At 44.9% G+C, this 27794-nt stretch overlaps 1 protein-coding gene across 1 annotated transcript; it reads left to right on the forward strand.

Annotated features, from left to right (window-relative positions):
- TTC9 (tetratricopeptide repeat domain 9) lies at window positions 1-27794 on the forward strand. The gene is made up of 3 exons (XM_086463321.1): window positions 1-364; window positions 22365-22547; window positions 27715-27794. The coding sequence occupies exons 1-3, from the start codon at window positions 1-3 to the stop codon at window positions 27792-27794; spliced, it is 627 nt and encodes a 208-aa protein (XP_086319447.1).

Here is a 27794-nt window from a genome sequence, read left to right on the forward strand (position 1 = left end):
ATGGAGAGGGCGAGCCCGGCGGCGGGGAAGCTGAACGCCGGCGGCCGCGGGGCGGGCGATGGGCACGGCCCCGCGGGGGGAGCCCAGCCGCGGGCGGCGGCGACGGGCAGCGCGGAGCCGGGCGAGCTCATCGGGCGGGCGCTGGATTTCAAGAGCGAAGGGGCTCAGTGCTACAAGGACAAGAAATTCCGGGAGGCCATCGGCAAGTACCACCGCGCCCTCCTGGAGCTCAAGGCGCTGCTGCTGCTGCTGAGCCAGGAGCCGGCCGGGCAGCGCCCTCCCGCCGCCGCCGCCGGCGGGCTCAGCGAGGAGCAGCGGCAGGCGGTGGAGGCCATCGAGGTCGACTGCTACAACAGCCTGGCAGGTCAGCGGGGCCGCGGGGCGGCGGGGTCCCCCCACCTTCGCCGCGAACACCTCCCTTTAGCCCTCCGCGCTGCCTCGCTTCCCTGCCCGTGTCGTCTCCTTGCCTTCCGTCGCTTTCCATTTCGTTCGTGCCCCCACGTTTGGCGCAGCGGTGCCCGGCTGCCTCGGGTAGCGCTGGGGAGGGGGCGCACGGCCAGGCCGCGCCTTGTGCTGGGGCTGCTCTGCGGCCCCCTGTCCCTTCCGTGGGGCTGCGGCAGCCGCCGCCGGGCGAGCCCCGCGTCCGTTTTCCCCGGGAGACCGGTGACAAGGCAGCGGTGCGTCCCTGGGGTGCTCGGGCTGACAGCAGTCGTGGCTGGCGAGCTGGCCAAGATTGCGTGCTGGGTTTTTTCCCCCTCAGCCCGAGGTGTCCTTCAGTCCCTTCACCACCACTCCAGTTCCGCTGCCTGTAATATTACAGGGCGAGAGACTCCTTCTACCACATTTGATGTAAGGAAGGGGGAGGCTTTGGGCGCTACTGCAGTAGCTCCAAATAGTACTAGATATAAAAAGAATTTTTTGGCCTCTTAGCAGTGAGGTACTGACTTTTCGCTAGCTGCCAGTTACCACTGTGGTCAGTTGACATTTGATCATCGCTCCCTTTGCTCCCTGCCATCTGTTTAGGAGAAGTGCTGCAGGGAGACGGAGGGGAGGGGTGGGGGGTTTAACTACTTTGTAGTCTGATTCTGAAGTCCTTACAGAGACAGAACTGTTGACTTCAAGGAGCTTTACCCAAGCAAGAACTGCAGGATCAGAGGTTATTTTTGATCCCTAGCAGCGCATGGATTTTTTCTTTCCGAGACTGAAAGCATCTCTAAACCAAAAACTTGTTCCTAGGTATGTACAGGGAAGAGAGTGTTCATAACCTGGACAAGGTGCACAAAATGACAACATGAATAAAGCTGTGCTGTTTTCCAGAAGGATGAAGGGTCACTCGTTACCCATCGTATCCTGGGGGGGGGGCGGGGAATGGCAAAAATCAGGACATTAGTGTGTCAGCTGTCACCATCACTTGGCTTTTGGCTTTCCAGACAGAGTTGGTTAGCATTGTTTCCTGTCATCTAGTGCTAAAAAAAGATGCAGAATAAAGCAAATGGTTTGAAACACCAAGCCAGCATCTTCTCTTGTCTTAATCCATGCCAATCTGTTATACTTGACATGCCTTTTGGAATGTAATGGGGGGCACAATTTAGCCCCCTTTCATCATGTTTTCAAATACTCATCCTTGAAAAGCCTGTTGAAATTGCATAGAGGGAGAGGCAGTTGAGATTTCAGAGCGATACCATAATTGCACAGCTGTAATTTTGTCTCTCTCCAAATTTCTGTTCACAGGTTAATTAAAATCCATTGTATTTGGCAAGGATCATTTAGATTGGCAGGGTTATACAAAGAGCCCATAACACTCTGAACAATATAGCTTAGCAAGTTCCTGGGCTTGAAAAAATACTCACAGGCAATATCTCTGCTAGATACCAGTGAGACGTGGTAGGTAGAAGGTAAATGAAGGGGGAGGGAGGGATGGGCTTTGCTTCTGTGGCACTTTCTGCTGAGTACACAAGTTCCACTTGCTAGAAATGTGTCTGCTCCTGCTGACGGAGTTGTCCTGCGTAATGGTCATTGTCCAGCTCATTTATTTACCATTTTGGGTTTGTGCAGGGAATTTTTTTCACTGTTGGTTGTATATGATCTTGTCAGCAGTAGCAATCAGACAGTGTGAGAAACATGCTCCATCTTTAACCTAGATTCAAACAGATTTTTTCCTAAATTTAACCAGTGTGAACACAGGAGGAGATGAGCATAATTAACCCTGGAGTTGCAAGCAGTGCTTTTCCTAGGATAACCTCACAGCAGGTCAAGCTGTCGTTTTGCACAGACAGTTGTCACATGTTTTCAGTAGATGTCACGCACAGAGCGGAGAACAGTGTTTGTCTCGGAAATGCATAGCTTCACGTGTGTCTTCTGGGCTGTCTGCAAGTAATTTAAAGAAAAGCACTGCATGTTGGAGAGGGGAGTGTGCAGTCAAACTGGGATTGCAGTGTTGCTACTCCCAGCTCAGTCCCAGAGCTCCTATTCTAGCAGGAGGATCTGTGAATTTGTGTCTGAACGGAAGGGAAGAGGCGGGAGGGAGTTTCCCCAGAACTGTCATAATAATTATAATTGGTGTACCTTTCTAATAGCAACTTCAAAAGATGCAGCAGTGGGACTTTATTTTCTAAGTGTGGTACAGCAGAAGCCACCAGTTTCTTTACACAGTGGGCTCTAGCAGAGGCACCAGCTCACACTGTTACGAGTGGAAGTCAGTGTTACTGGATGTGGGGAGGAGAGGAGATGCGGGGAGTTTTGCTTCTGAGCATGGAATGGGTGCCTAGAGCTGTTTTTAAAATAAATAAATCTGCATAGTGCAGAGAGCATAACAGCAATACATGTTAATTCTAGAGAAAGCAGTTTTTCGCTTAGCTCTGATGTATAGCCGGTAGCATTAGCAGCTGACATCTGAGTGTCCTTATTATCAAGTTCTTTTAGCACCTCCGCTTACTCTCTAAGCTTAACATTTAAGAAGCCCACCTTGCTTCTGCACTGTCATTTTTCATGTGGCCACCACCCATCCACCTGTCAGAGATGTTTTGCATCGCAAATGTAGATGCACACACGCACAGTTGCTTATTTAGATACAGCATGCCAATCAGAGGAGAGCATCAACTATTGGTAAATACACACTTAGCCAAATAAGTAGGTGAGAAATACACACCCAAAGGGGATTTGGGACAATCTCATGGGTGAAGGCTGGGGTTGGTTGGGTTGTTTTTTAACCTGACTGATTACCTGAGTAAGAACATGTGTGCAAACACTGAACTGTTGGCAGTGCCTGTATTGCCTTGCAGAATGTGAATTTAGGCACAAACGTCCACACAGATTCCTGTTTAGCTCCGCTTCCTTTGTAGAGCACCTTCAACAGGCAATTCTCATACCATGAGGTGGGGTGGCCAGCTCTCATATTTAATTGGAGCCCCACAGTATTTGGTGGGTTTTTGAAGGTCCCCTGTTGTGGAGCTGTGTGGCACCCCCACAATCTGAACTATTTAGCCCATTTCAAAGGATCCTAAATCTGCTGCGTTCTAAATTCCTGTGATTTTTTTTTTTAATATATTTTAAATTGGCCTAGGATTTTCACCCCTTGCCATTGGCAGTGCTGCTCCCACTTCTTTCCCTAAGCTAGTAGCTGGGCTTCAGTTTAAGCTCCAAGAGTTTTGCCTTAAAGGGACTCCCCCTCACATCCAGTGCTGCCGCATTCTTACACGGGCCTGCCAATACCCCTTCATTTTACCACAAGTCTCTCTGATAAATGTCACCAGAGGCAAAAGCAGCAGCGTGGTCAATGCTCCCAAAAATTGCTAGGGTAGGCAAAGAAAAAGCCTACCAGCAGCACAGGGCCTTGTGGAATGAACGTGGGGCTGTAAGGCAAACAGTCCTTTCTTTATGACTCACTGCCGGTCTCTGACCTTGAAGAAGTCACTTGACCTCTTTTTGCCGCTCTCAACCCTATTGAAAAATAAAGAACAGGGACCACAGTCTCATCCTGATGGTGCATTCAACTGAGTTTCCCCCAAGTCAGTGGTTTGTGTTCTTTTAAAAAAAAGGTGGAGGTATGAAGAATACCTGTGGAAAAACCAACTGTCCAAATACTCCTCAGGTCTTAGTCTTCTTTCCACTCCTGCAGCATCTTTGATCTAGGAGAAGCTTAAATGCTTTATGTACTGCATGCAGGTAGGGATTATTTACCTACTACAAATGCAACCATGACTCTCATTAAATGCAATGATTATTTTATTCCAGCATTACTGCCGAAAAGTTTACAGGGTCAAAAGGACTATGTCTGCTCTGCAGAGAGAAACAAGTCCTAGTTGTTCCAAAGCAGCAAAATGCTAAGGATAAGCATAGTTTTAAGCTTTTCTGGTGAGGGAATGTTGCAGTGCGACAAGCAAACCTTTGTTGGTTTTCCTAAGCACGCAGAAATGCTCGAGCTAATCCTGGCAGGAGAAAGAAGCAGAGGAAGAAGTAGGGACAAGGAGTGGTGCTGAGGGATCTGGGTTTCTAATCCTTCCTGTGCTAACCAGTTGCATTATCTTCACCAAGTCTTTCCATTCTTTAAACCTCAGTTTATCCATCTGCTTTTATGACCTCTTGGGAGCACTATAAGGCTTTGTTAATTACATGAATGTAAATTAAATGTAACGTGTTTATCTCCCCATTCAGGTATGTTTAGTTTAGTACAGGTGTTCTGGCAGGAGGGCACACATACCTGCACAAAGTATTGCCAAAGGTAGCCACCCAAGATACACCTCAGCCTGGATAATGAGGTTTGGCCTCCTACACTGGCAGAAATGTGAGCTGTTACCATTCATGACTGCATGAAGATCATAGTGACAGTCGCACAAAAATGGCACTTCCAGCAGCATAGGAAACTTCTAGCACCCTTGGGCTCTAGGCTGGGGTGTTGGTACCACTCCCAACTGTCACCAGTTGCACAGACTTTGGTGAGTAGTCCCGCTGAGAAATCCAAGTAAAAATACATACAACACTTAATCCAAGTAAAAATATAACTAAACGTGAGAAAAGCTGGTAAAACTCGTCTCCACTGCCCACCCACTAAGACTCCTCACAAGGGCTCTCTGCTAAAATCCCATCCCAGTATATAGCCGTTAACAAGTACAGACTCTACCAGGACACATGGTGCTGTGGGTGTTAAAGCAGTCTTGGATTGTTGCTTGATGTGAAGTGGGTTTTTTTTATGTGCTGCATCAACAAAACCCACCCTCAGTAAGGATGCCATGCAATGGGAAAGAGAGATAGCAGCAAAGAGAGCAGGATGTGGTCTGCACTTTAACTGATTGAGGGGAGAGTTTCCCCAACACTCTCGGTTTAGGTACATCTACCCATCCAGAGTGCATGGGAATATCTTGTTTTACAAGCCTGACGCAATTACTGCTCCAGGTAGGTGCAACTGCAGATGACTACATGAGGTTTTTTAATGATGGGCCCAAACCCTGACACGTTTTTAAGAAAGAAGTGGGATTTGAAGCCATTGTCATGAATTACTCTTTAGAAATACCCAGTATTTACCTATTCTCTTTTATTTTGCAAAACAAAGTTCTCCGTGTTCAGGGAGTTTCATGTGCATTGAGAGGATGGGATGGAAATACATTCAGATGCTGGAGGGGGGGGGGGGGCAGTGCAGGCAGGGTGGGAGGGAGGAAGAGAAAGGATGGCAAGCTGCCACCAAACTTGGTTTAAGTGATACATATCTGACAGCATCTCTCATCTCTCTTACTGAGGCAGGAGATGCATTTTCCTCTATATATGTCACTATTCTTGCTAGGCCTTTTCAAAACTTGAGGTTCTGGTGGGTTTTTTTGCAGCCACTTCTACCACATATTCAGTTCCCTTTGCACAAGGAGAAGCCTGTTCCAGCTGACCTTGTCATCATTTGCCTGTAACAGAGTACTGAGAAGGTATAGATCCCTGGCCAGACTGCCCAGAGGAGCTGCAGTCTTGGTGAGCTGAGAGTCTAGCTACAGCTTACCATGGGAGATGAAGCATGATATATCAAAAAATCACAAGGCTTCTTCAAGAACATAGCAGTAGTTGATTTGTTTACCTAAAGAGTATTGGTTGTTCTCCACCTTGAGAACACTGCTATGTTTTCTGAGAGTCCTGTAGTAGCGTGTCCTGCCAACTTTACTCCATCCTGTTCTGAAATGCTGTCCTAGAGTTTCCTCCAGCAAAAGTTCCACAATGGGTCACAGCTCTTACACCTCCACAGGCTTCCATCAGTGCTGCACTGAAGATGGTTCAGCTAGTTCAATAAAACCTAGTGTGAAAATGAAAGCTGGTTCCCAGTCTATTGCTAAATACACCCATGAACTTCATGGCCACCTCTGCATGGTTCAGCAGGTGGAGCATCCTTCTCTTCTTCCTGTTCACTTGGGCTCAGACCCAGAGATTTCTAACCCAACTCCAGATCTGTTTCTCCGTCCTTTCTTCTAGAACTGCTTACCAGTTCAGCAGCACATCCCCGGTATCTCATCAGTGTCCTCCACAGTACAACTGATGCTCCAAGAACAGAGGGTCGTCAGAATTTTTTGCATTAGAATTTCAGGATGAAATCTAATGCACATCTGATAAAAGGAGCTGCTGTGAGGAAAGGAACAGTGACAGTAAACAGTATAAATAAAAGAGAAGGTCTAAATGTTGCCAGGTCCCAGTTTCTTCTTGACATTGTACCATCTCACAGAAAATAACATACAAAGGACTGTGAAACTGAGGAAACAAAATGAAGAAGGAAGAAAATACATAATGAAGTTTTGAGAAAATTTACTGGCTATTTTCTTCTTCGTTCTGTCTTCATGGATGAGAAGCTGATACAGAAGGAAGACAACTGTTTATTAGTCTTGTTTTCAGCTTACTCAGGCAACCATACCAGTGACTGAGGTCAAAAATGCTTCGAAAAAGAGTCAATATTAACTATCATTAACTAGAAAGTTGTCACTAATGGCTGCTCAAGAATCTGTCTCCTTTTGTTCATTCCTGTACTGCACCTTGGATGGGAAGCAGTAAGCTTAGGACATTGATGGATGAATGCAGGTAAATCTTCTTGTGGTGGCATTGAGTGTTACTATTCTGTTCTCTTTAACAAAGGTTGTAGTCAGTTTCTGGAAGCTTTGCTGGAATTGCTGAAGGCAACTTCAACTGGGGCACTTGTAGGGGTCTGGGAGGTGGTAGTAGGGCACCATAGCTTGCCTGGTTCTTATACGCTTGCCTGGGCAGCCGCAAATTGCAAGCATTGAAGGTGGGGTTGGAGCAGACAAATCTGTCTTGGTATAGCCATTTGGCGTTTGGGACACTACTAGGAACAATACTAAGACAGTTCATGGAAGTTAGTTAGGCACAGTCACATTTTCTCCTGCGATAACCCATGGCAGAAGCGACAGCTGGGAGCAATGATCTTTAGCTGTCATAGCTTGATGTGCCAGAGCTCATCTCTTTCTATCCATAGGCAATAGCTAATGTCATGATCTTTACTTCAAAATCCACTCCATTCTCCCCACTCTCCAAAATTCTTGACACACCATCGCCCTGAGGCTAATAAGCTGGATAGCTCCATCTGCTTCTCCTTGATTTTGTCCTGTGTACCCAGTCCTCCCATCATGTTTCTCAGCTAAGGAGTCAGGGCTGCTTCCGCAGCCTGTGCCTTTACCCTTTGAATTCATCTGCTCACTCTCCCAGTTGCAACACAGCTATGTCAGACTTTTTGACCTTCTGGACAAAGTTTTGTCCCTTCTTAGGCTTCCCCCATCTCTATTCTGCCAGTGAGGTCCTCTCATCCCCTCTGTTCCCATACTCTGCCCCACAGCACCTTGTGCCCGATTCCTTTAAGCTGATTTTGCCTGCGGTATATTAGTGCAGGTTGGACCTTCTCTGCCTTCCTGGCTCTCCTCAAGGACCATCTCTGCTGTGCCACCTACAGGAAGCTAGTCAGTTGGTGCTGGTTACCCATTTATAACAAGGAGGAGCACCTCTCTACAACAGTCTGTACATGTGCAAGCGTGTGACTATATTCCATATCTTCACTCCCTTTGTCATTCACCTTGATAAAATAATCAACTCTTCCAGTCAGGGGCATGAATTTTGAGACATGCTTGTCCTCTGTAGCCATGATCACAACTTTGCCCATTGCAGCAGCATGTACTCATCTTGAAAGCCTTAGGCTGTGTAAGTTATCACCCTTGAGAAAGGTTTGCAACAGCATCCCAACAGGAGTCAAGGGAAAAAAGAAATCTCGTGCTGTTTGCACCTGTAGCAGTTGTGAACCTGTTTGCCAAAGAAACCGAAATTGCCTGACAAGTCCCATGTCCCAAGCTCCTGACTATCATGACGTCTCAGTCCTGTTTACTCATCTGTACCATCAACAAGGCAGGAACTGCAACTCTGTATGCGTCGTCGAGTGGAGGGAGCAACTACCCATCCTTACATTGCTGCATGAGCCTTTCAGGATGCAGGACACAGATTGTCCGTTGCAAGGCTGCAGCGTTTTTCCTTCTCCAGTACATCCATGTTTCACAGGTCAGATGTCTGCCCCACTAAAGCCAGTATTTTTCTAGTCACTGCTCAGTGTTCCCTTTCATTCTTTAGTAGGAACACTGCCCGTTGCATTTGCTTGCTGCCAGTTTAAGGGGCTGTCACGTAGATTGTTCTGCATCGATGGCAACAGCAACTCCTTTCATATCAAGGGTGGCAGGCAGCAAAACTCTGCTAATGTAGCCATCTACCTAGTTGCCTGGGAGCTGCTGGAAAGGAGCTGCTGGGTCAGTCAGCAGAGAGCCACCAAACTAGTGTTCCTCAAATTATGGATTCTAAAGCTCCTATGATGCCCTGATTACAGCTGTCAGTTTTCACACCGCTGGTGTTACTCTGGCCTGGCCACATCAGGGACATCTAAACAGCTTATTTCCTACTGCAGGAAAGTCAAGTGAGGTATCTACCTTGCTGTAAGTCATCAATAAGGTTATTCTGTAAAGCAAGAGGGTTCAGGGCTCTCTTGGTAGAACCTAATCAGGCAGTGGTGGAAATGTACAACCCATCTGATGCATCTGTAAGGCTTAGCCTAACATGCAAAGGCTGGTTTCAGATCAGCCCAGTTGGATGCTGCTTATCTTTTCCAACTTGAAAGGCTTAACTCGACTCCAGGCAGCAGAGCTGTTTACTGCTACCTGAAGCAGATGGAGAGGAGAATACAAAACAAGCGGTGGGATATCCTTGCCCTGCATGTTCCCCAGCGTAGTGTGTGGGAGAGGAAATTTACTCCTGGAAGCAAATTAAAAGCAGAGGAAGTGTCTGGGACTCGAAATTTTGTGTCAGACCTGTAGTGCTTCCCTCGGCTATTCCTGAGCTCATGTGACTAACAAACATCTACCTCCGGCATGCTGTGCAATCCCTACAGTCACCTTCTAATCCACAAATTCACCCTGATATGAAAAGCATCTTTATGATATAAAGAATGATCTTTCACCCAACTGCAGGGAAGAAGACGCAAGAATTCACATTTCTCTGCCCCACCTCTGCTCCCAGAGAGGGAGAGGGCAGAAAGATTTATGTTTCATCCACACTTTCAGAGAATAAACCCATGGAATGGCTATAGCCTTTCCCAAACAGGAGCTACCGAGGGAGGACATCACCCCACCTAGCTGAACTTGCAAAAGCAGAACAATGAGGGAAGGAATCTGTTATGATGTTCTGGAAAATTATAATTCAGCCCTAGCCGTTGTTCTGCAAAGGCACCTTTTTTGTTGTCGTGTGCTTAAAAAAATAAAATCAGGATTTCTGCCCTGTGCCTATCGCAGTGTTTCTCTCATCAAACAGCGTGATGCAAAGTTAAGCCTCAACTCCTTTAGTCACCATGTTTTTTTAATACTAGCATAATTGAAATCCTAGATTACTATCCTCTTAAATGCTTTGCAGTGATTAATTGCTTAAGACACAGTAGTGCATTCACATTGCAAGGAAACCAGAGCAGCATAAGATCCTCACCTATATTAGAAGTCCAAAGAAAATGTATTAATTTTTCTTTATACATTCTCCAACTGCTGTGATGGAGCTCCAACTGAAGCAGCTCAGGAGCTTTGCTCGTGGGGTGGGGGTAAATTAAATTAATAGATTAATACAAAATAATTTTTAAAACCCAGGGCTGATTAACTTGGAGTACAGTGCCAGAAGGTATCATGGAGTTAAAGAACCTAATAAGGTTAGAAAAGAAGGCTTAGACACATAACTAATGAGAACATTCACTGCTGTATTAGATAGGATAAAAACTGTAAAGCAAATACTACATTTTCATGCTTGAGAACCACTGCTAACTGGTTTGGATTTATAAATAAACTTCCCTGAGATTTTAATTTCCTTGTCCATGGCCATGTCACATAAATGACTCAGTCATCCTGTGATCAGCTAGCATATTCACATCCTTTTCCTCTTTGGTTGTTTCCAGCTCATGAGCTCACAAATTCTATCAAAAATTCTTATTAGTCCCAAAGAGCACGGCCTTAAATTTTGTGTTACCAGGTTCCATCCCAAATAAATTTTACTGCTGCGTACCAGATCATGTAGTTCCTTTTTATATCACATTGTTGTCCGCATCCCTTTTGACAGTACCTTCCGATGTCAGTCAGTAGGGCACTCCTACTTTTACATAGGGGTGTTAACAAAACACTAAACAAGCTCAATTATGAGATTAATTCCTGAGGTATTCTACTAGTGGTCTCTGTTTACAGACCAATGTGCTTGTCAGCAGAACCCATTTCAGCTTCTTTAGCCACCATGTAATTCTTACACTGTATCTTCACTTTCCTTACCTTAACTGAAAAGGCGTAGTCAATACAGAGAATTGGATTACTGGCCTGATTCAATACAATGTTTCTGCTCTTCGTGGTGCCTGAAAACAAGCTCTCTGCTTGGGGTGGAAGTTACCCTCCATATGCTCCAAATCACACACACACTTCTACCTCATTCTTCCACTGCCAGTAATGCATTGCACAGACGTGGTTTATGACGGGTTTGGGAATGATCTCAGATCTTTACCTGAAGCACTTTGCCACAGCTTATATTGAAGAGAAGACATCTTATTAGAGGGCTGGCTTACACTCCTTTACAGTTCAAACCCTGACTTTTTCAGGTGAACAATATACTGAATCATCCCTGTGGCCTTCAGTTTATTTGTTTTCAGCCTGATTTCCAAAGGAATTAAGTCATAAGCACATATGTTTTCTGTGGTCTGCCTGTCAGTCCCCTCTCAATAGCTTTCAAACCTGTTGGCCAACTAGATTTGATGGAAAGACAGAGGTCTTAATGGTACTAAGTTTATATGGTATAAATGGAGGGCAGGGAAGAGGCAAGGACACTAGAGGCCAAGCTACGTGAAAAGGTGATGCTTCAGCTCATTTGACACTGCCTGTCAAAGCTCAGCCAGGTAACACAGCCTGACACAGTTAGTTGGCTCTGTTACTGACAATCCATTTTTCTCTGTAAGTTTTAGTGCATTTTTGAGGAAAATAAGGTTGAGAGCTTTGTTTTATACCTCTGTCTTCAGTCAGAAAACTGTTGACTTGGGCATCCTCTGCCTCTTTGATTCTGTCAGTTGTTGTCCTCTCCATCCCTCCCACAGAGGCCACAAAGGTTTCTCTCTGTTTCAAAACATCATTAAAATAGAAGGGCTTCAGGCTACACTGGACCTGGATAAAACAGGTGAATCGCTTATTATTTTAATGAAGGAAATGTTCCTCCCCATTTGACCTTTCCATGTTGCCAGATGAGTCTTTTCAGCTAGGGAGAGTTCAAGGAAAAACCAAAAGCATTTCAGTCCCTATAAATTATACATGGTACGAATACACAAAGAGGTGGCCTCAGAGACAGCCTGGTCTCTGCCCCTTAGCAGACTCTGCAATTGTCAGCTCTTTCACATGTCCTGGGTGGTGAACTGTGATCCTCCACAGGGCACAGCAGACAGATGTTACACAGCCACGTCATCCTGCCTTGTTTGTGGTACAGGATAAAGTGCTAGCTTTCATCCCAAATTGAACATGTTGCAGTAAGCCAGGCTTGAGACAGTTGTGGCTTGCACAACTGTCAGTGACTTCATCTGGGAGCCTTCAAGCTATTCCAACTGCATTTTACAGTACTGCTGTCAGTTGTTTGAACCACTATGAGCAAAGGATGCTTTACCCTTCAGTAGAGAAGGAAGCTTGAAAAGGAACACAAAGTGAACAAAAGCAAACAGCAAGGAAGAGGCACCAGAATAAATAGCAACTGGCTATTTATCTGAAGGCCAGATATATCTAAAGTCATATTGACTGGACTAGACTGGACTAGATGAGTACTGGTTTTAAAAGATAAAGACAGGTCAAAGATTACTACGTAAATACAAAGTCAGAGAGAAGGAAACCTCCAGAGGATTTAACCTGGCAGATCAACAATAACAGTCTTGGCAAAAACAAACAGAAGGGACTTCCATCTCTTCTAACATGGCTGCAGGAGGAGCTAGTATTTATGGATATTAGAGGATCAAAATAATCTAGTAGTTAAAAGCTGACTTAAGCTTTTGCTTTACCAGTGCTTTGCTAGGACGTTGCTCCTACCTCTCCTGGCTGGGAAGATCAAAGGCATGGAGATTAGAAGATGCAGTATGAAGATCATCTCCACCTTATAAGCTCTTTATTTAGGTAGAATAAAGATTTGCTGGTACATAGCTGAGGGCAGATTTTGGCTTCAGAAAACAATTCTTGTTTGCTTGACATCTAGGTTTTAACTACTTCTTTAATGTTACCTCTGGTTTTGATTTGAAGGATGAGTAACTGCAGGAACTGGTAGGTCAAAACACTCTTTCAAAACAGAAGCTATGAGCATCAGATGAAAAGTTTGCTGAAATTCCTTGCTTCCTAAAGCAGGAAAACTGCAGTATTATATCACTGGATTTGTGACAAAAAAGCAGCACAAATTACCACAAACTCGCCTTAAAGTAGCTTAAGAATCATTTCGAAATAATGAACGCTTCTAAAGAACTGCACTCTTGAAAATTAAAAAAAAGTCTGAAGTATGGAAACATAAACACACCGCAAAGGCAGAAATCATTCAGGCCTGCTGTTACTTAAGTGCTCATGTATTCACATGTCTGGCTAGGATGTTGCTTTGACATCCTCCAACAGGACCTTCTGATAGGAATTAGCACTAAATGGCAGCCATCAAGGAGAACTGAGGACTGTTCATGCTCTGAGTATTACATAACAATCAATAACGGGACTGCAAAGCTGAACAGCAATTGAAGAGTCTTCTATCCATACCCGTGCTTGGTACAAGGGTACAGATAGGATATATCCCAGGTTACGTTTGCTTAAGCTGTTCTTAAACCCTTGCAAAGCTAGGATCCTTCGTGACTTCCCCAAGCAGTCTCTTTCAATGCTTCACTCTCTTCACTACTAGAAACTTCTTCGTAGCCGAAATGCAAGCCCTCTTCTTACTTCCCAAGTACAAAAAGGACACATTGTATCTTGGTTATACCCTGCTTTACATTACAGTTCGTTTTGTTTTTTCCTTTTAAGTGTGTGAACACTGTTAGCCTATTTTCCCTCACTGTCTTCTTCAGGGCTTATAGTCTGTCTTCTCTGGACTACTTGTTGTCAGGGTCCTCCTGTGGATTACATCCACATTTTCTTTCAAGACAGGCATCCAAATTGAGACACAGTACTCACACATGTCTTGTAAACTGCTCTTCATACACACTGCTGTGCATTTTTCTTCATTAACAGTATAGTCTTGTTGACTTCAGCTGGTGATCCACTTCACTTCCCAGACCCTTGTCGGCAGAATTGCTCTCCAACCATTCCCCTGCTGTATTTGCACAGTGGGGGGTTTTTCCCTGCCTAGTTGTAGGACCTTTAACTTGCCCCTGTCAGATTGCATCCTGTTTTTATCAGGACACCACCAGTTTGTGGGGATCCTTTGGAGTTCTGCCCCTGTCTTCCAAGGTATGCCAGCTCCTCACATCTCGGTGTTATCTGCAAATTGACAGTCTGCAGTCTGTCATTTAGGTCTTTATTGACAATACCAAATACCATGGGATCTAGGACAGATCAGTGCAGAACCCTTCTTAATATTGTCTTTCACTTCGTTAAAAGAGTTGAAGATTCATTTAGACTGTGTTCCTTCAATTTGCTTAAGAAAATGTTACTAAAATTTGTCATTTGACTAGTGTAAAAGCCAAGCTATGTAACATCTACTGTTTCTGCTTTATCTTCAAGATTGATCACCCTATTTCAGACTGAAGTTAAACTGATCTGTTCTGACAGCTCACATTAGCTCTTACTTAACTCCTTGTTATCAGCCCTGTGCACTCCAAGGGGTGGCAATAGGAATAGTCTTAGGGTGGGCTGCCATCCACAAAAAGCCTGACACACAGGCTCAGCGGCTGCTTTGAGAACTGCTAGATACCTCTTAATGGGCGTAATCGTGGACAGCATACCACCGTCACTACTACTGTCTCTCTCCTAGAAAAGCTAATTTGAATGGTGAAGTCAGGGTCTTCCTTCTGGAAGATGTGTGAAGGACTCAGGAGCAGCAGAGAACTGGAGGACACCATGCTATGTGTTGGAAGGAAAGCATGGCCAAGGCGGCAGGCTAGGGAGAAACAGTTGGTATCTGTCTACAAATTGAGAGGCAGGCTGGGAAGAGGAGAAAGGCAGCTTGGAAGAGGTGTCTCTCTTTGGGCTCTCCAAACATTTGTGGATCCACACCTCATTTAGCATTAATCTGTCCCTACAGAGAGAGACAACCTGTCATACAGTTTGGATTTTAATTTTCCACCCATTTCCCCGCAAGCAGAAACATACGGGCATGTTTAGGCCTTTTTGGTACCTGGAGAGGAATAAATGAGAGCCACTGGCTGGAAAGTTGTACTGTCATTCTGATACTCCCTTTTCATCCCATTAAGGTTGTCCGGGAACTAGGAGTCAGCTGATCAGATTATTGCCAGACATTATCAAGTTGTCTATAATTAGCTGTTTGTTGGTGAGAAGCCAGAAAATTGTCTTTGTTTGTAAGCTTGGACTACAGAGAAAGAAGAGAAATTTTTCATGGAAGAGATTGTTTGGAAACTGCAGATCCTCATTAGTGTCTCAGCCTAGTAGTGAAACTGCACGCAGCATTTCTCTGAAAAAAAAAAAAAAAGGTGCTTTAAACATGCTCTTTTGAGGAACGCTGGGTTGCACTCTTGAAAGGCACAGCACACACAAAACTCAGTGCAGATATTTATGCTTTACCACTTCTGCTCTGTTCCCTTGGTGTAGGCTTCTTACATTCCCACATGTTATATGGCTTCTTTTAGTTCCAATCAGGGTTGAAAATTTAACACGGGTTAAAACATGTGTTAAAAATTGGGCTCTGCCATCCACATGTAGCCTGTGCAGTCTCCATGCTCAGGATCAATAACTTGAACTTCAGAGAAATTTGGATAAGCATTCCAGTAGGCCAGAGCTTTTTATGTTTTTTAAGTTTTATGTTAAAATTGTGGTAGTTTAAGTCCAAGGTTACATTTTCAGCGTCATCTTATGAGACACATTTTACCCAATTTACTTTAGAAGTTAATTATAATTTGAATTACTAACACATGGCTGAAATTTTCAGTCTCATGTGGTAATGGTATCCCTTTTAATTCTTCCAGTGGACACTGTAAGCTCCATGTGCTTTTTGTAAACAACATTTACAGAGACTGCAGCACGCAGAGATTAATGATACATCCATCAGTGACATGGTTAGGAGACTTCTGTCTATTCCAAGACAAACATTTTTCCTTTATTTACCCCCCCCTGTGTTTTTTTTTTTTGGGTTTTCTGGTTGTGTTTTTTTTGTTTGGTTGGTTGGTTTGGTTTTTTTTTGTTATATTCCAATAATTTTTCTTGCCAGACACTTAAATCAAACCAGAACTTATCACTATCGTGTTTTTCTCTTTTCTGAGGAAGAGCATCACCATGAAGGATGCCAAGCCTTCTGAAGTAACAGAAGTATGAGACTCTCCTATTCTACCCTATTATTTCAAGTCTTAAAGAGATATGAGAACAAAGCCTGTTCAGTCATGTATAAAGGTCTTAATGAAATGTCTGAATAAGACTCTGAAGCAGTTATATCAAACCATCAATCATATGTTTTCCAAAGTAGAACCAGAGCAAGAATATGCACCATCTTCCTGCAACTTAAACAGATTTTAAGTGAGCTGCTAGCTGCTATACTTAAGGCAAATCATATCAGAAAGCAAAGTATTTTGCAGAGTTTAATTGTGGTTATTTCTGGGAATGACACTGTCCATTTGTGAAATACACATTAGGTTTGTAGTGGTTGGAGTACCTAGCACTTGGTAAGGAGTAATAGTCCACATAGGCTGTTAAACTGCAGTGGTAGAGGCAGGAATATATACAGTAAAGAAGGAACATCCACTTCAAGTTTAAGCAGTAATGGGTTTAGCTACTTCTCTCTGCTTTGCAACCAAACAAATCAATACAGGCTGTTTTTTCAATCTAAGGGGTGGAAAACAAAGGTCATTTGGATTCAGATCCTTTTGCATGGATATTCAGGAGCGGTTCAACTGCATGACTTACTATGAGCTCTTGCGTAGGACACCGGCTCCAGTCTCCAGGGAATATTTGCAAGGGCTAGCTTTCAGCATTGCACATTAGTATCCCTTGGTGAGTATACCCAGCAGAGAAGATGATTCAGAGCAGGAGTGTGATTGTGGTTAAGTGATCTTCTAGAGGAGCTGCTGCCACACACACCTAGAGAGACTAGTTCCTCTGCTTGGATTTCACTGCTATAAATGCTCCTCTTGGTCCCCAGGCTGGCTGCACTGTGTCTCTATGTCCTTAGCATCTTGTCCCAAACTCTTAACTCCACTTCTCCCCCACACACTTTGCCTCCTCAATAGACCTTAACTGCTCATTCATACACTCCTTTTACTACCCCAACAGTTCTGTGCCTCTGTCCCCACGTGGCTCTCAGCCTGTCTCCTTCCCTTGCAAGCATCTGTCTCCCTGTCTTTCTGTCATAACAGAGACAACTCCTTTCAGCTTGACTTCCACTCTCTGCTATTCTTTCTTCCTGTGACCAGTGAGCCAGTAAGCAAATCTTTTGCTCTCGAAATTTCCAAATCCCCGCTTTTTCCTAGATCGGATTGTGCCCAGGGTAGACTGAATATTCAGTGGATTTGGGTACCAAATTCTAAAGCATCTCTATATGCAGTACTATACTGGTTTTAATTTTCAGAAGGTTATCAGTTGGCCAGTATAGATTACTCCAGGGATAACAGAAGGCACCTGCTTGACACAAATGATACCTGCCAGATTTCAGTTCGCAAAGCCAAACGATGAGAGGGCATGAGACAAGTGCAAAGATAGCGTCACCAGAGATCTTTAGCACAGGAAAAACAAGATCTTTTCCCTAGCCTGTTCTTCAAAAATACCTGAACAGTCTTGGCTGGCATTTTCCAAAAGCAGACACCACACATGGAATATTTTAGTCCAAAATTAAATGACCGAAGTTATAAGCAACTGAGACTACAGTGAAAGGCACAAGGCAGTCTTAAAAGTAGGCAGTTCTACCAGCTTACCTGGGTGATAGTGAACTGCAAACAAGACAGGAGTTTGTGAAATATGAACTTGCAACCCAAGATGTTCCTGCAGGGCAAGGGCATTTTCATCTCCCAGAACAACAGCAAATGGAATTCCTGTTATGACTAACACAGAGGCTGAGCCCAAGGAACATGCCACGGGGTAGGGATATGCAAAGGTTGTTTGCACAGTAATTTGGCTCACTCTCTTAAGTGTTCTGTAACACGGGTAGGTCTTGAGCCTTGCCTGCAGCGGGAATTTAGCCATGGGTACAAACTCTGTCTGGAGGATTGTTCTGGCATGCAGATTTACCCGTTGGTGAAAATTGCTGGGTAGGCAAGGCTCTTGATACTGTTGTTCAAAATCTCCATGTTAAAACCCATACATCCTGCTTCCAGACTTGGTTCTTAGCTCAGCCAAGATTAGAAGCCAAAAGTTTGGGCCAAACTGACCTATTTGCATAACCTGCAGAGGTATTCACACAGAAGAGGTTTCTCTGGTAAGATGCTAGCTGATAGCATGTTCAGTTGAACTTTATTTTGAGGGCACAGAGCACAGCTGTAAAAGTGAGGAAAGCTGAAAAATACAGGTTTTTTTTTTTTTTTAGTAAGAGACTCCAGGCTCTGGTTTATGCAAGCTGTTAAAGAGAAGATGGAGTGACTTCATCAGAGTCTCAGAGTACCAATGCAACAAGGAAACACAAGCTTCTCAGGGTAGCAAAGGTGTGGCTAGTAATTGCACCAGTGGCTAGTGATTGCAGCTAGACAAGAAAATCAGTGTAGATATGTAGTTTCTTAAACAATGAAAGTAATTGACACTTGGGAGAAAAGGGCTGTCATGGATCCTTTCTCACTGGCACCTGTCAAGCCTAGATACTTCCTGAAAGATACTCTGGAATTCAAAATTAATTCGGGGTGCAATAAAGTAGAATCCAAACCCCACAACTGCAAGGATTTTAGTTACAACTACCCACCATTGCTAACCACAACTACTGGTAAAGGTTAAAGGTGTAGATGAGTTTTGGCTCTGCAGGTCTTTTAACCTTTGTTTTGCTTAACCTTGTGCTGAGCAGGGCCACACAAATCAGTACCAGTTACCTTCTGGTACCAGATCTGTACTGCACCTCTCATTGTTGCAACTCATGGAACTGGCTGGCGTTGATTAAGTCCACAAATTAAAACTTAGAAATCTAGGCTTAACACTCCTTCTATGAAAAAAAAAAAAAAAACAACCAAAAAACCAACAACAGACAAACTTTCTATTTCCTTGCTTAAACATCAAGAGTTGGGAAAAGTGACAGACAGAGTAGACAGAGCCCCTCCACTGAAGCTAATAGCATTAATCTTCTCCCCCTCCCCATAGCACATTTCGCCCAGTAGCTTCAAAACATCTTATTTTACAGCAGATAGGGACTCTTCATCACCATGTGACAGACATGGTTTTAAAAATTAGGAGTTACTTATAGCTTAAGCTGACACAATAAATCAGCTGCCAAACTGAGGATGATAACCAAGTATGACAGATAACCATTGCGTGTTGCGGGGAAGCAGGACACCCTACTTTCCAAGCTGGAGAAATGCAGCCACCAGATGCTGTATTACAATGACAACAAGACCTGCAGGGAATGGGTGACATAGGTTTGCATCTGCCAGTAAAGGGCACCCTTCTAGTTGCCAGAGAGCTACTAGAGATGGTGCTGTGCAGGATCAAGCCTGTTCAGTTTCAAGAAAACAGGAGGAGGAGATGGATAAACCTCCGATTTCTGTCTCTTTGAGTGAGCTCTGTTCCTCAGAAGGATTCACTGGGGGCCTATTATGAGCCCAGAAGGAGGGTGATGAGGTGTTTGACGTGGTAAACAAACACTCCCAGCCAGGGATGCACACGTCTGTTTAGGAAAAAGACACGTTTTCAAAACAATTCTCCCCTGACTGGATAGAAAATACAAGGATTCCATGTCCCTTCCATTTCTGAAAGCTGTATTACTAACAACAGCCTCAATATTTGTATTGAATCACGGTCCATTAAGATCATTTCAGACCACCAAGAACTGAAAGCATGCACCTCTGAATATTTGTAAGGGAGATACTCCTTCCATGTTCATTTCCAACAGCCTCTTCCAGTGCTGGCTTTCCAAATGACCAACTCTTCCAGCAAAACAGTTTCCTGCACATCCATCTGCTCGCTTTGTTCAGATAACCACACGTCTCTCCTGCTAGCTATGTGGTACTGACTTCTCTCTGCTGCCTGCATGGTTAGTGGGGTTGCCCTGCAGAATCTTTACTGAGTGCCACAGAAAGAACCCAGCTGGATATCTGGAAGCCCATTTGGGTTTATGAATTAGCAGGATGTGGGAGACTCTTTCTTTTCTTTTAAACCAAGTCCAATATGGAATTACTGAGTTAATATACATGAATATACACAAGGAAAAACTTCTTTACATTAAGGGTGACAGAGTGCTGGAACAGGCTGCCCAGGGAGGTTGTGGAGTCTCCTTCCCTGGAGATATTCAAAACTCCTCTGGCCCCCTGGATGCAGTCCTGTGTGACCTGCTCCAGGTGAACCTGCTCTAGCAGGGGCGTTGGACTAGATGATCTCCAGAGGTCCCTTCCAACCCCTGCCATTCTGTGATTCTGTGACTAGCCTGCCTGTCATTTCTGTGACTGGCAGAGAGTCATTTCTATGACTCTAAGTGGAAATACCAAGTAGTAAATGAACGGAGAGACTGAAATCCACACACACAGAACCTGAAAGGCTGGATCGGATTGGCAGCGTGCAGAAAGCTACTGCCACTGCTGTACATGCTACTGGTCAGCAGACAAACAAAGCAATCCCATTTCCAGGGCTGTGAAGCCAGCAGTAAATTTACCAGCGATCTTTTTATTAGCTTTGAAAAATAAAGGAAAACAAAGCACAGTCATTTCAAGCTCCATTAGAAACAGAGTGAGAAAAATCAATGTTTGACAAATAGGAAGGGACAAATTCTGGATAAGAAAATGCTGCTAAGCTTTAAGAAACATATGTGGTTTTTGACTGGCAATCAAATAGCAAGCAACCAGATGCCTTTGAAATACCTTTGCGCTTTAATGGCAGGAGCTGTTAAAATATATTGAGTCCATCATTAATGCAAATGGGTCAAAGCTCTCATTAGTAATTACTGCGTCTCTCAACCAAACGTACCAGCAGTGGGGCTAGTTCTGCAGTCCTTGCTCAACACATCTCTACTGTCTGTTCTCTACTGGTAAAAGCCTGTTTGATGGATCCCAGTTACCTATTTAAGCTTTAAATGTGTACTTGGGTTAGGAATGTACTCTGTCCATGTTAACTGATCATAGACTTGGACTAATTCAGGTTGGAAGGAGTCTCTGGAGGTCACCTAGCCAACCTCCTGCTCATGAAATGTGAGATACACAGAGGGTGCAGGGCTTACTTCAGGGGTGCAGAGGAAGGGGAAATCAAGAACTGTGTCATATTCCTGACCCAGCATTGTATACTCTCAGCTGTAGTTACCATGCAAAAAATGAAGCCTGGCTGATCATTGGTGACACCTGAGCTGTGACAACTTGGATTTCCAGGAGCAGTGAGTCTCCTTGCCAGAGACACACTGAGTAACACCACCTGCCATGGGAAATTTCTCTCCATGCCCTGGCACTTGACACTGCTAGCCTCTGAGCTGATTCTTGCAGTGGCATCCTGCCTGCCTTCCTTCCCCAAACTGTGTCATTCCCAAAGTTGCCTTAGGTTGCAGCACCAGGTGGACTTGTGGACAGCACAACTTTCTTCATTTCCCCAAAGACTGTGGCTGCACCATGTCCTATTCTTGTCCCTGTCCCCTAAACCATTCTTGGTGCCCAAAACGCCTAATGAAGTTTAGCCCACCAGAATAATGTGGCTGTAGTAAGCCACAAACAGGGCTGTAAAACATGCCTCAAGGGTCTCCCCCTTTCCTCTTTCTTTTGCTCCTAAGTGTGGGAAACTCACTATGGGGATTTTCTTCAGCTCCCTGACATTTATGCAACAATTATCCTTCAGCAGACAGAGTCCTCAGCATGCTGTTTCTTCACTGTGTTTACCTTTTCCTTTGGGAAGTCTGCAGAACTGACCTCTCAGGATGAGCTTGTGTTGCAATACTTTGCAGAAACCACAGAGCGTAGCACATTTGTTCCCTGTACTACAAGTTCAGGTGTCTCTGGTTTGCTAGCACCACATTCCAACAGAGCAGAGCCTGTTGTCATTTGCTGTAGTAAAACTCCATACAAGACCTCGTGGATAAAAGACAGTTACATATTATTTGTAAATCTAACAGCCTTGGATTAAGCCCAATACAAAATTTGATCCAATATAGTCCCTTGTTTCCTTGTCAGATAACTGTTTGACTGCCTTTTTGTACTTCCCTGACCTCCAGCCCTGAGTCTGAGAAGTGATTTTACTACAAACGAGGCCAGTACTTGCCACAAGACTGTATGGTGTTCCTGCTCTGCAGAGGGATGTTTACATTCTCGCTCTCTCCCCCTGCCCTCCCAGCCCCAGAGCAAACACAATCCCTTCATTTTGCAGTGCCAAAAATAAAATCGTTGGTGTTTAAATTGCGAACAATCGGGTTTGGCAAACAATCCATATGACTGCATCCTTTCTGAATCACGGGGCTGAGTCACTTCCCTCACCTAAGCTGCTCTCTTCCGCCATGCAGATTGCAGGACCAGGGACAAATACAGCACTGATGTTCTCCTGTCTGTCTGTCCGTCTCCCCATCATCCCCATACCCTGCAGCCTGCTTGCTCCAGGCCGAGCTGGTGAATTATGAGCGAGTCAAGGAGTACTGCCTCAAGGTGCTTCAGAAAGAAGGCGAGAACTTCAAGGCGCTCTATCGATCGGGAGTGGCGTTTTACCACCTGGGTGACTTCAACAAGGCCCTCTACTACCTGAAAGAGGCAAGAACCCGCCAGCCAACAGGTATTGAGGAGGGGCTGGGGGGTGAGGGGTACATGGCTTTGGATTGAGAGTTTTTGCATTTCTTTTCGTGACCCTTAGCCTGTCCCTGACTTGACTGCATTGATTTCCACAGGGATGAGCATGACTCACTGTATCCTTCGCTGTAGTCCCCTTCAAGCACTCCCGCGTAGCGCAGCAAGGCTGCAGTGCCCAAAGATTAACCACTGCTGAGGCTGCAGCACAACCTGGAAGATGACAGCACTGCGAGAATGCCATCGCTGTGGAGGGGATCCTGCTTCTCTTTCCCTCCCTAGTTTATTTTTGAAGAAGGCGGCAGAAGGGGGAAGAATATATCCCAGCCATTACATTTTCTGACTCTTTGAGAAAAAGCTTTTTCCCCTTAGCAGAGCCAGGAGACTATTTGTAATCCTCAATGCCATGCCTTCCACCATCTCAGTAAAGGGTTAGTGTCCTACTTTGATCAGAGACAGACATTTACTCACAAAGCGTTCATCAGGATGCTTCAACTTTTGCCATGAAATCAGCCACTTACCTGTCAAGTATCTGTCATCCATGTGTCAAAACCCAACAATTAATTGTGGGACAGCAAAGAAATTATATATTCAAACAAATTAGACTTGCCAGAGCAACTAGCTTTATGATAACCTACCCAACCTCAGAAGGCAGGCAGAAGGGCATGATGCAGAGATGGTGCTTTTATATTTCAGATAGTAACAGGGAGATAAAAAACACACTGTGGTTTAAACCTGCTGAAAGACAGGAATTTTGTAATAAAGAAAAATTGAAGGATCACAAGAAAGCAAACCAGAAGCTATGTGCAAAGAAAACCCCACAGAGCAGCTCTTCCACCTGAACCTGAGACGGAAGAATGAGAACTGGGCTTGAAACAGGAGTGAGCCTGGGTCCTAGCAGAGCACGGTGGAGCTGGTGGTCACTGAACTAGAGGAGGCAAGGGAGGCTGTCAGAGCTGGCTGTGCTTAATGTCCTACAGGCATTGGTCCTGCGGGGCTCCTGCAGTGGCTGTGCCCTGGGGGAGCACCAGGGAGGGTGTGCTTAGGGGTGTGCTGGGGTCTCCTTCCCCTTCCACTTCCCATAAGGGTGCCTGGTCCCATCTGCCATGCTTGGCCGTGGGCTCCAGGCAGTCTGACAGCACAGCTGTGCACCCCACACTCCCTGAGCAAATGTCCTTAAAAGCTCAGTTTAGCCTATTTTTGTTTACAGTGTGCCCTTCTGCTTTCAGCCCTTGCCAGAACCAGGAAATGGAGAAGCCTATGCAAGAGAAAAACAGTCAGTGGAAAATAAGAGGTTATCCTAGCCTTGAGGTTCTGACGAGGCTCAGATGTGAAAAAGTCATTTTAGCTGAAAGACTTTGCTTCCATTTTTAAAATACACTTTCCCATGCTCCTCCACCCCCTGTGATACTATTTATTTGGTATCCCTCATTGCTTCTTGAAATAAATAATAATTTATTCAACAGCAACAGCTTCAAATACCACGGCTTGCTGAAAAAGCATACCAGAAAGTGTCCCCAAAGGCCCTTAATGTATACAAAAAACAGTTCTGGCCTTCAGCTCTGCATCAGAGACTCTTCCCTGTTTTTGTTAGACCATTCAAGGCCATTGTTCCACTGTTTTATTTATGATTATGGAAAATTTGAAGGGTATGCAGGGGGAAAGAAGTGAACACACACAGTAAGAAAGGATGTGGCTGTTAAAACACAGCAGTAGGAATCAGGTAACACTATGAGGAATTATTGTGTGACCTGGAATAAGTCAGCGTCCCCACTTTCAGTGTCTCCATCTGTGAAATGGATTGTTTTCCTTTATCTGAGGTTTCACTAGGCTCATTGGTATAAGCACTTGGTTATTATTACAGTCATGTTCTCAGTGTTCTCTTTTTTCTAATAGGGAATGTTTTTGGCACAAATCACTGGCAGTTACTCTCTTTGGTGGGGAAGATTTTAAGTGGTAAAGAGAAATTAGCTAGCAAAGGGGTTTACTGTTCCAAAAGGCTGCCCGCACAGAAAATCCCTTATAGTTATTTACTGTCAGTCAAGTGTGAAGGTTGGGTTTGGCCCGGTTCCTTATGCTACCTCCAAACAAAAATCACGAAAGTAGATAGAAATAACACAATTGTATAACCCTCCTAACTAAGGGAGAGGGAAGCTGCTGTTAAGTAAGTTGTGCAAAGTGTACATGTAGCCTTCCATGAATGCTGTGTCCAGAGGCTGGTGCAGCACGGGCAGCCAAACATATACCTTACTTTCAGGCCTTGTTCAGCTCTTTCCCACCGGTGGGGCCACATCGTTGGGGTAGGTACTGACTGGGATTGAGAGCAGACCATCGTCTGGCCTGGTAATATCAAACACCTGCAGTTAGTCTCTGCTGGCCCTGTGCTGAAAGCTCACATGCAGACATCAAGCAGACTGCACATACAAGCCAAATTTCCCATGTTGTGTAGAGCAGCTCATGGCTGAGCTCAGGACCTGCCTTCTTGAACCCCTGTGTCTCAGAAGTCCTGAGAACAAACCCCAGGCCATAGTGTCTGCACAGCAGATAAGCAACTGGGCTCTGAAGCTACAAGGAAAAGCAAAAATTACCTTTAAAAGGGCAGGAGGCCAGTCTGCATAAGGACACAGGCATGGTCCTAAGAGCCAGGAGACCTATCCCCATTGCAGTTTTGTCAGCATCTCTTTGTATAGGTCTTGACTCCTTATCTGAGTTGTCCTTACCTGTTATTTCCACATCAGCAGAAGGGGATCACTTCTTCCTCATTGGGAGATGAGTTTTCTCTTTGTTAACATTTATACACAGCTTTGAAATACTTCTGCAGGCAGAGCTAGTATGGTGCAATACTATCTGATGGAAAAGACTTGACAAAGACAGGACTCCACTTCTGTAAACAGGGTGCTGCTCTCACTATTTCTCTTTAGTAAAATAATAGCCCTCAAAAAGGAAGCAAAACATGCCAAAACCTGTCTGGGAGATTTATAACTAGCTCTCCATGGGAGTACCTCCCACCCTCTATCAGGCTACACCTTATTTTTGCCCCCAGCTTCCCAGGCGTGTGGAAATCTCCCGGGTGAGTGAAGCTGTGCCATCAGCAGCTAGCTACCTTACCCACAAGCCTAAGGGATTTGGCAACCTTTCATTGCCCAATTATACACTGAGCACTCCTCTGCCCTCTCAGCCAGGCATCCCTGCAAGCCCAGGCAGGTGTGATTTCCTAACAAGCCTGTGCAATTAACACTTATCACCTGCACCAGGCAGACATCCAAAGTGTGAACCTCAGCAGCAGGGACATGCACCCAGACCATACCCATCAAAGCCTGTCAGGACACAGAGCAGAGAGATTGCAGCAAGGTGCAGGCAGCACGGCAGGACCCTGGCCTGTGTGCCCTTGTCCCTATACTGCTGGGAGTTAGTTAGCCACTTGCCAGCCACGTGAACTGATTTTATTTTAGGCCTAAACTACAGGGCTACCCCCTCACCTGAATTTCTTCACCCCAGGAGGCTGTGCAACTAAAACCAATTCCGTTCTTAAAAAGCTGCTTTAAAATTTGCTGGGCTGGTATGAAACGCTGTTGCATGAACAGCCCAGGGTGCTGGTGCACCTTGTCTAACACAGGCAACAGCAGAACTTCTTGGCTTGCTAAGAATGCCCCAAATGGGGCAAGTAACTTAATTACTGAATCCACCCTCTGGACTGACTAGGATGATGCAGCTGAACCTGCAGAAGTCTCAGCAGGGAGACCCACCTCACCAGACAGCTTGAGAAGTCACAACAGTGTTGCCCCATGGCATGTTTGTGGAGAGCTCTGTGTGAAGGGAAACTGATTTGTCTCCTGCTGTTTCCACTCTGGCTGAGGGCACAACACAGATGTCTCCTTCTCACGTTTAAAGGAAACTTTGCACCTGCAACTGCTTTGATGGGTGCAATACCCACAGTTGATAGTGCTGGATGTATTACCAGTAATCTGCTCATCTCTTTGAAAGCTGAAGTACTTCCCATTTCCCTAGCTGATATGGAGCACGTTGCTGTTTGGATGAAGAGGAGACATTGCCCTCTGACTGTGGACTGCAGTGCACTTCAGATATTGGTTTCTGAGGCTCTAATAAGTGAAATGGACTAAGCTGGTCCTGGCTGGCTGTCCTGAGTAAGGCCGTGAGCAAAGAACCATTTTTCAATCAATACATAAGTGAAGGTGGCTTTTATTTTGCTTGCTTCTGATACCACATGTCTTTTGCCACTATGTGGCTGCCATGTGCTTGGGACATCACCCTCATGATAGTACATCAATTATTTGAGAAAGGATTGACCATGACTTCAGAATCATGGGGTCCGCCTGGAGACACATACTCATTTAGATCAACCTATGCTTCAGGGTGAACAGTTTCCCTCACTGCTGAGACCCAGAGGTAAAACAGAACTCACATGTTCTGTGTGCTGTGTTGATGCACTGCAATACTGGAGGAAAAAGAGCTTACACAGTACTGGGATCTCACAGCTCTCTACAGGGATGAAGTAGTGGTTCTCTGCCCCTAAGAACTGCATTAGACAGACTGGACAAGGCAGTATGCAGCATACAGCATATGGCAAAAATGTGGATAGAGTGTCATGGTGGAAGAACTTCCAAATATTAAATTTAAGGAAAGCAAGGGTACAAAGAGGATGTGAAGGGTGCTCTTTCCAATTCAACTCGTCATGGAAAAATGTGAGAAGAGTGAAATAATAGGCTGTAAAAGGAATAGGGGGGTGAAAAAGCAGAGCATAAGTGTGTGCAAAATGCTTTAGGGGCTTGCATGCAGGCACTGGGGGAAGGGAAGCCGATGGAGGTGCTGTTCCACAAGAACAGGCAAGGATGGCCTGGATAGTTTCAACTCTGTGAATTCAACTGTGCTGATCAAGAGTGATCAGAGAGAAGGTAAAAACTAGCTGAGGCAAGATCATGAGCAACAGGGATGGCAAGCACAAATCAGACCAGGTTCTCCAAAACCCAAGCTGCAGGGTTTGGCTCAGAGCCCCTTTCAACTGATGCTGTACCTGCAGGCAGCACTGGAGCCATGTTGCTCGCCAGGTGATGCACCAAGGATGAAGGTGCAGTGCGTCTGTCTTCCACAGGGAATTGTAACCACCGTACATGTATGTGTGTGCTCTTTCCCTGCAGATACCAATGTCATACGATATATCCAGCTGACAGAGATGAAGCTCAGCAGATGTTCCCAGAGAGAGAAAGAAGCCTTGTGA

Source organism: Leptosomus discolor, chromosome 3 (genome assembly GCF_034619465.1).
Source record: "Leptosomus discolor isolate bLepDis1 chromosome 3, bLepDis1.hap2, whole genome shotgun sequence".
Taxonomy (NCBI): Eukaryota; Metazoa; Chordata; class Aves; order Leptosomiformes; family Leptosomidae; genus Leptosomus; species Leptosomus discolor.

Bases quoted from the DNA above. Each gene is read 5' to 3' on its own strand.
- TTC9 (XM_086463321.1), top strand. From the start codon at position 1: ATGGAGAGGGCGAGCCCGGCGGCGGGGAAGCTGAACGCCGGCGGCCGC. The intron at 365-22,364 runs GTCAGCGGGGCC...CATACCCTGCAG, and splicing joins CTGCTACAACAGCCTGGCAG to CCTGCTTGCTCCAGGCCGAG. The intron at 22,548-27,714 runs GTATTGAGGAGG...CTTTCCCTGCAG, and splicing joins AAGAACCCGCCAGCCAACAG to ATACCAATGTCATACGATAT.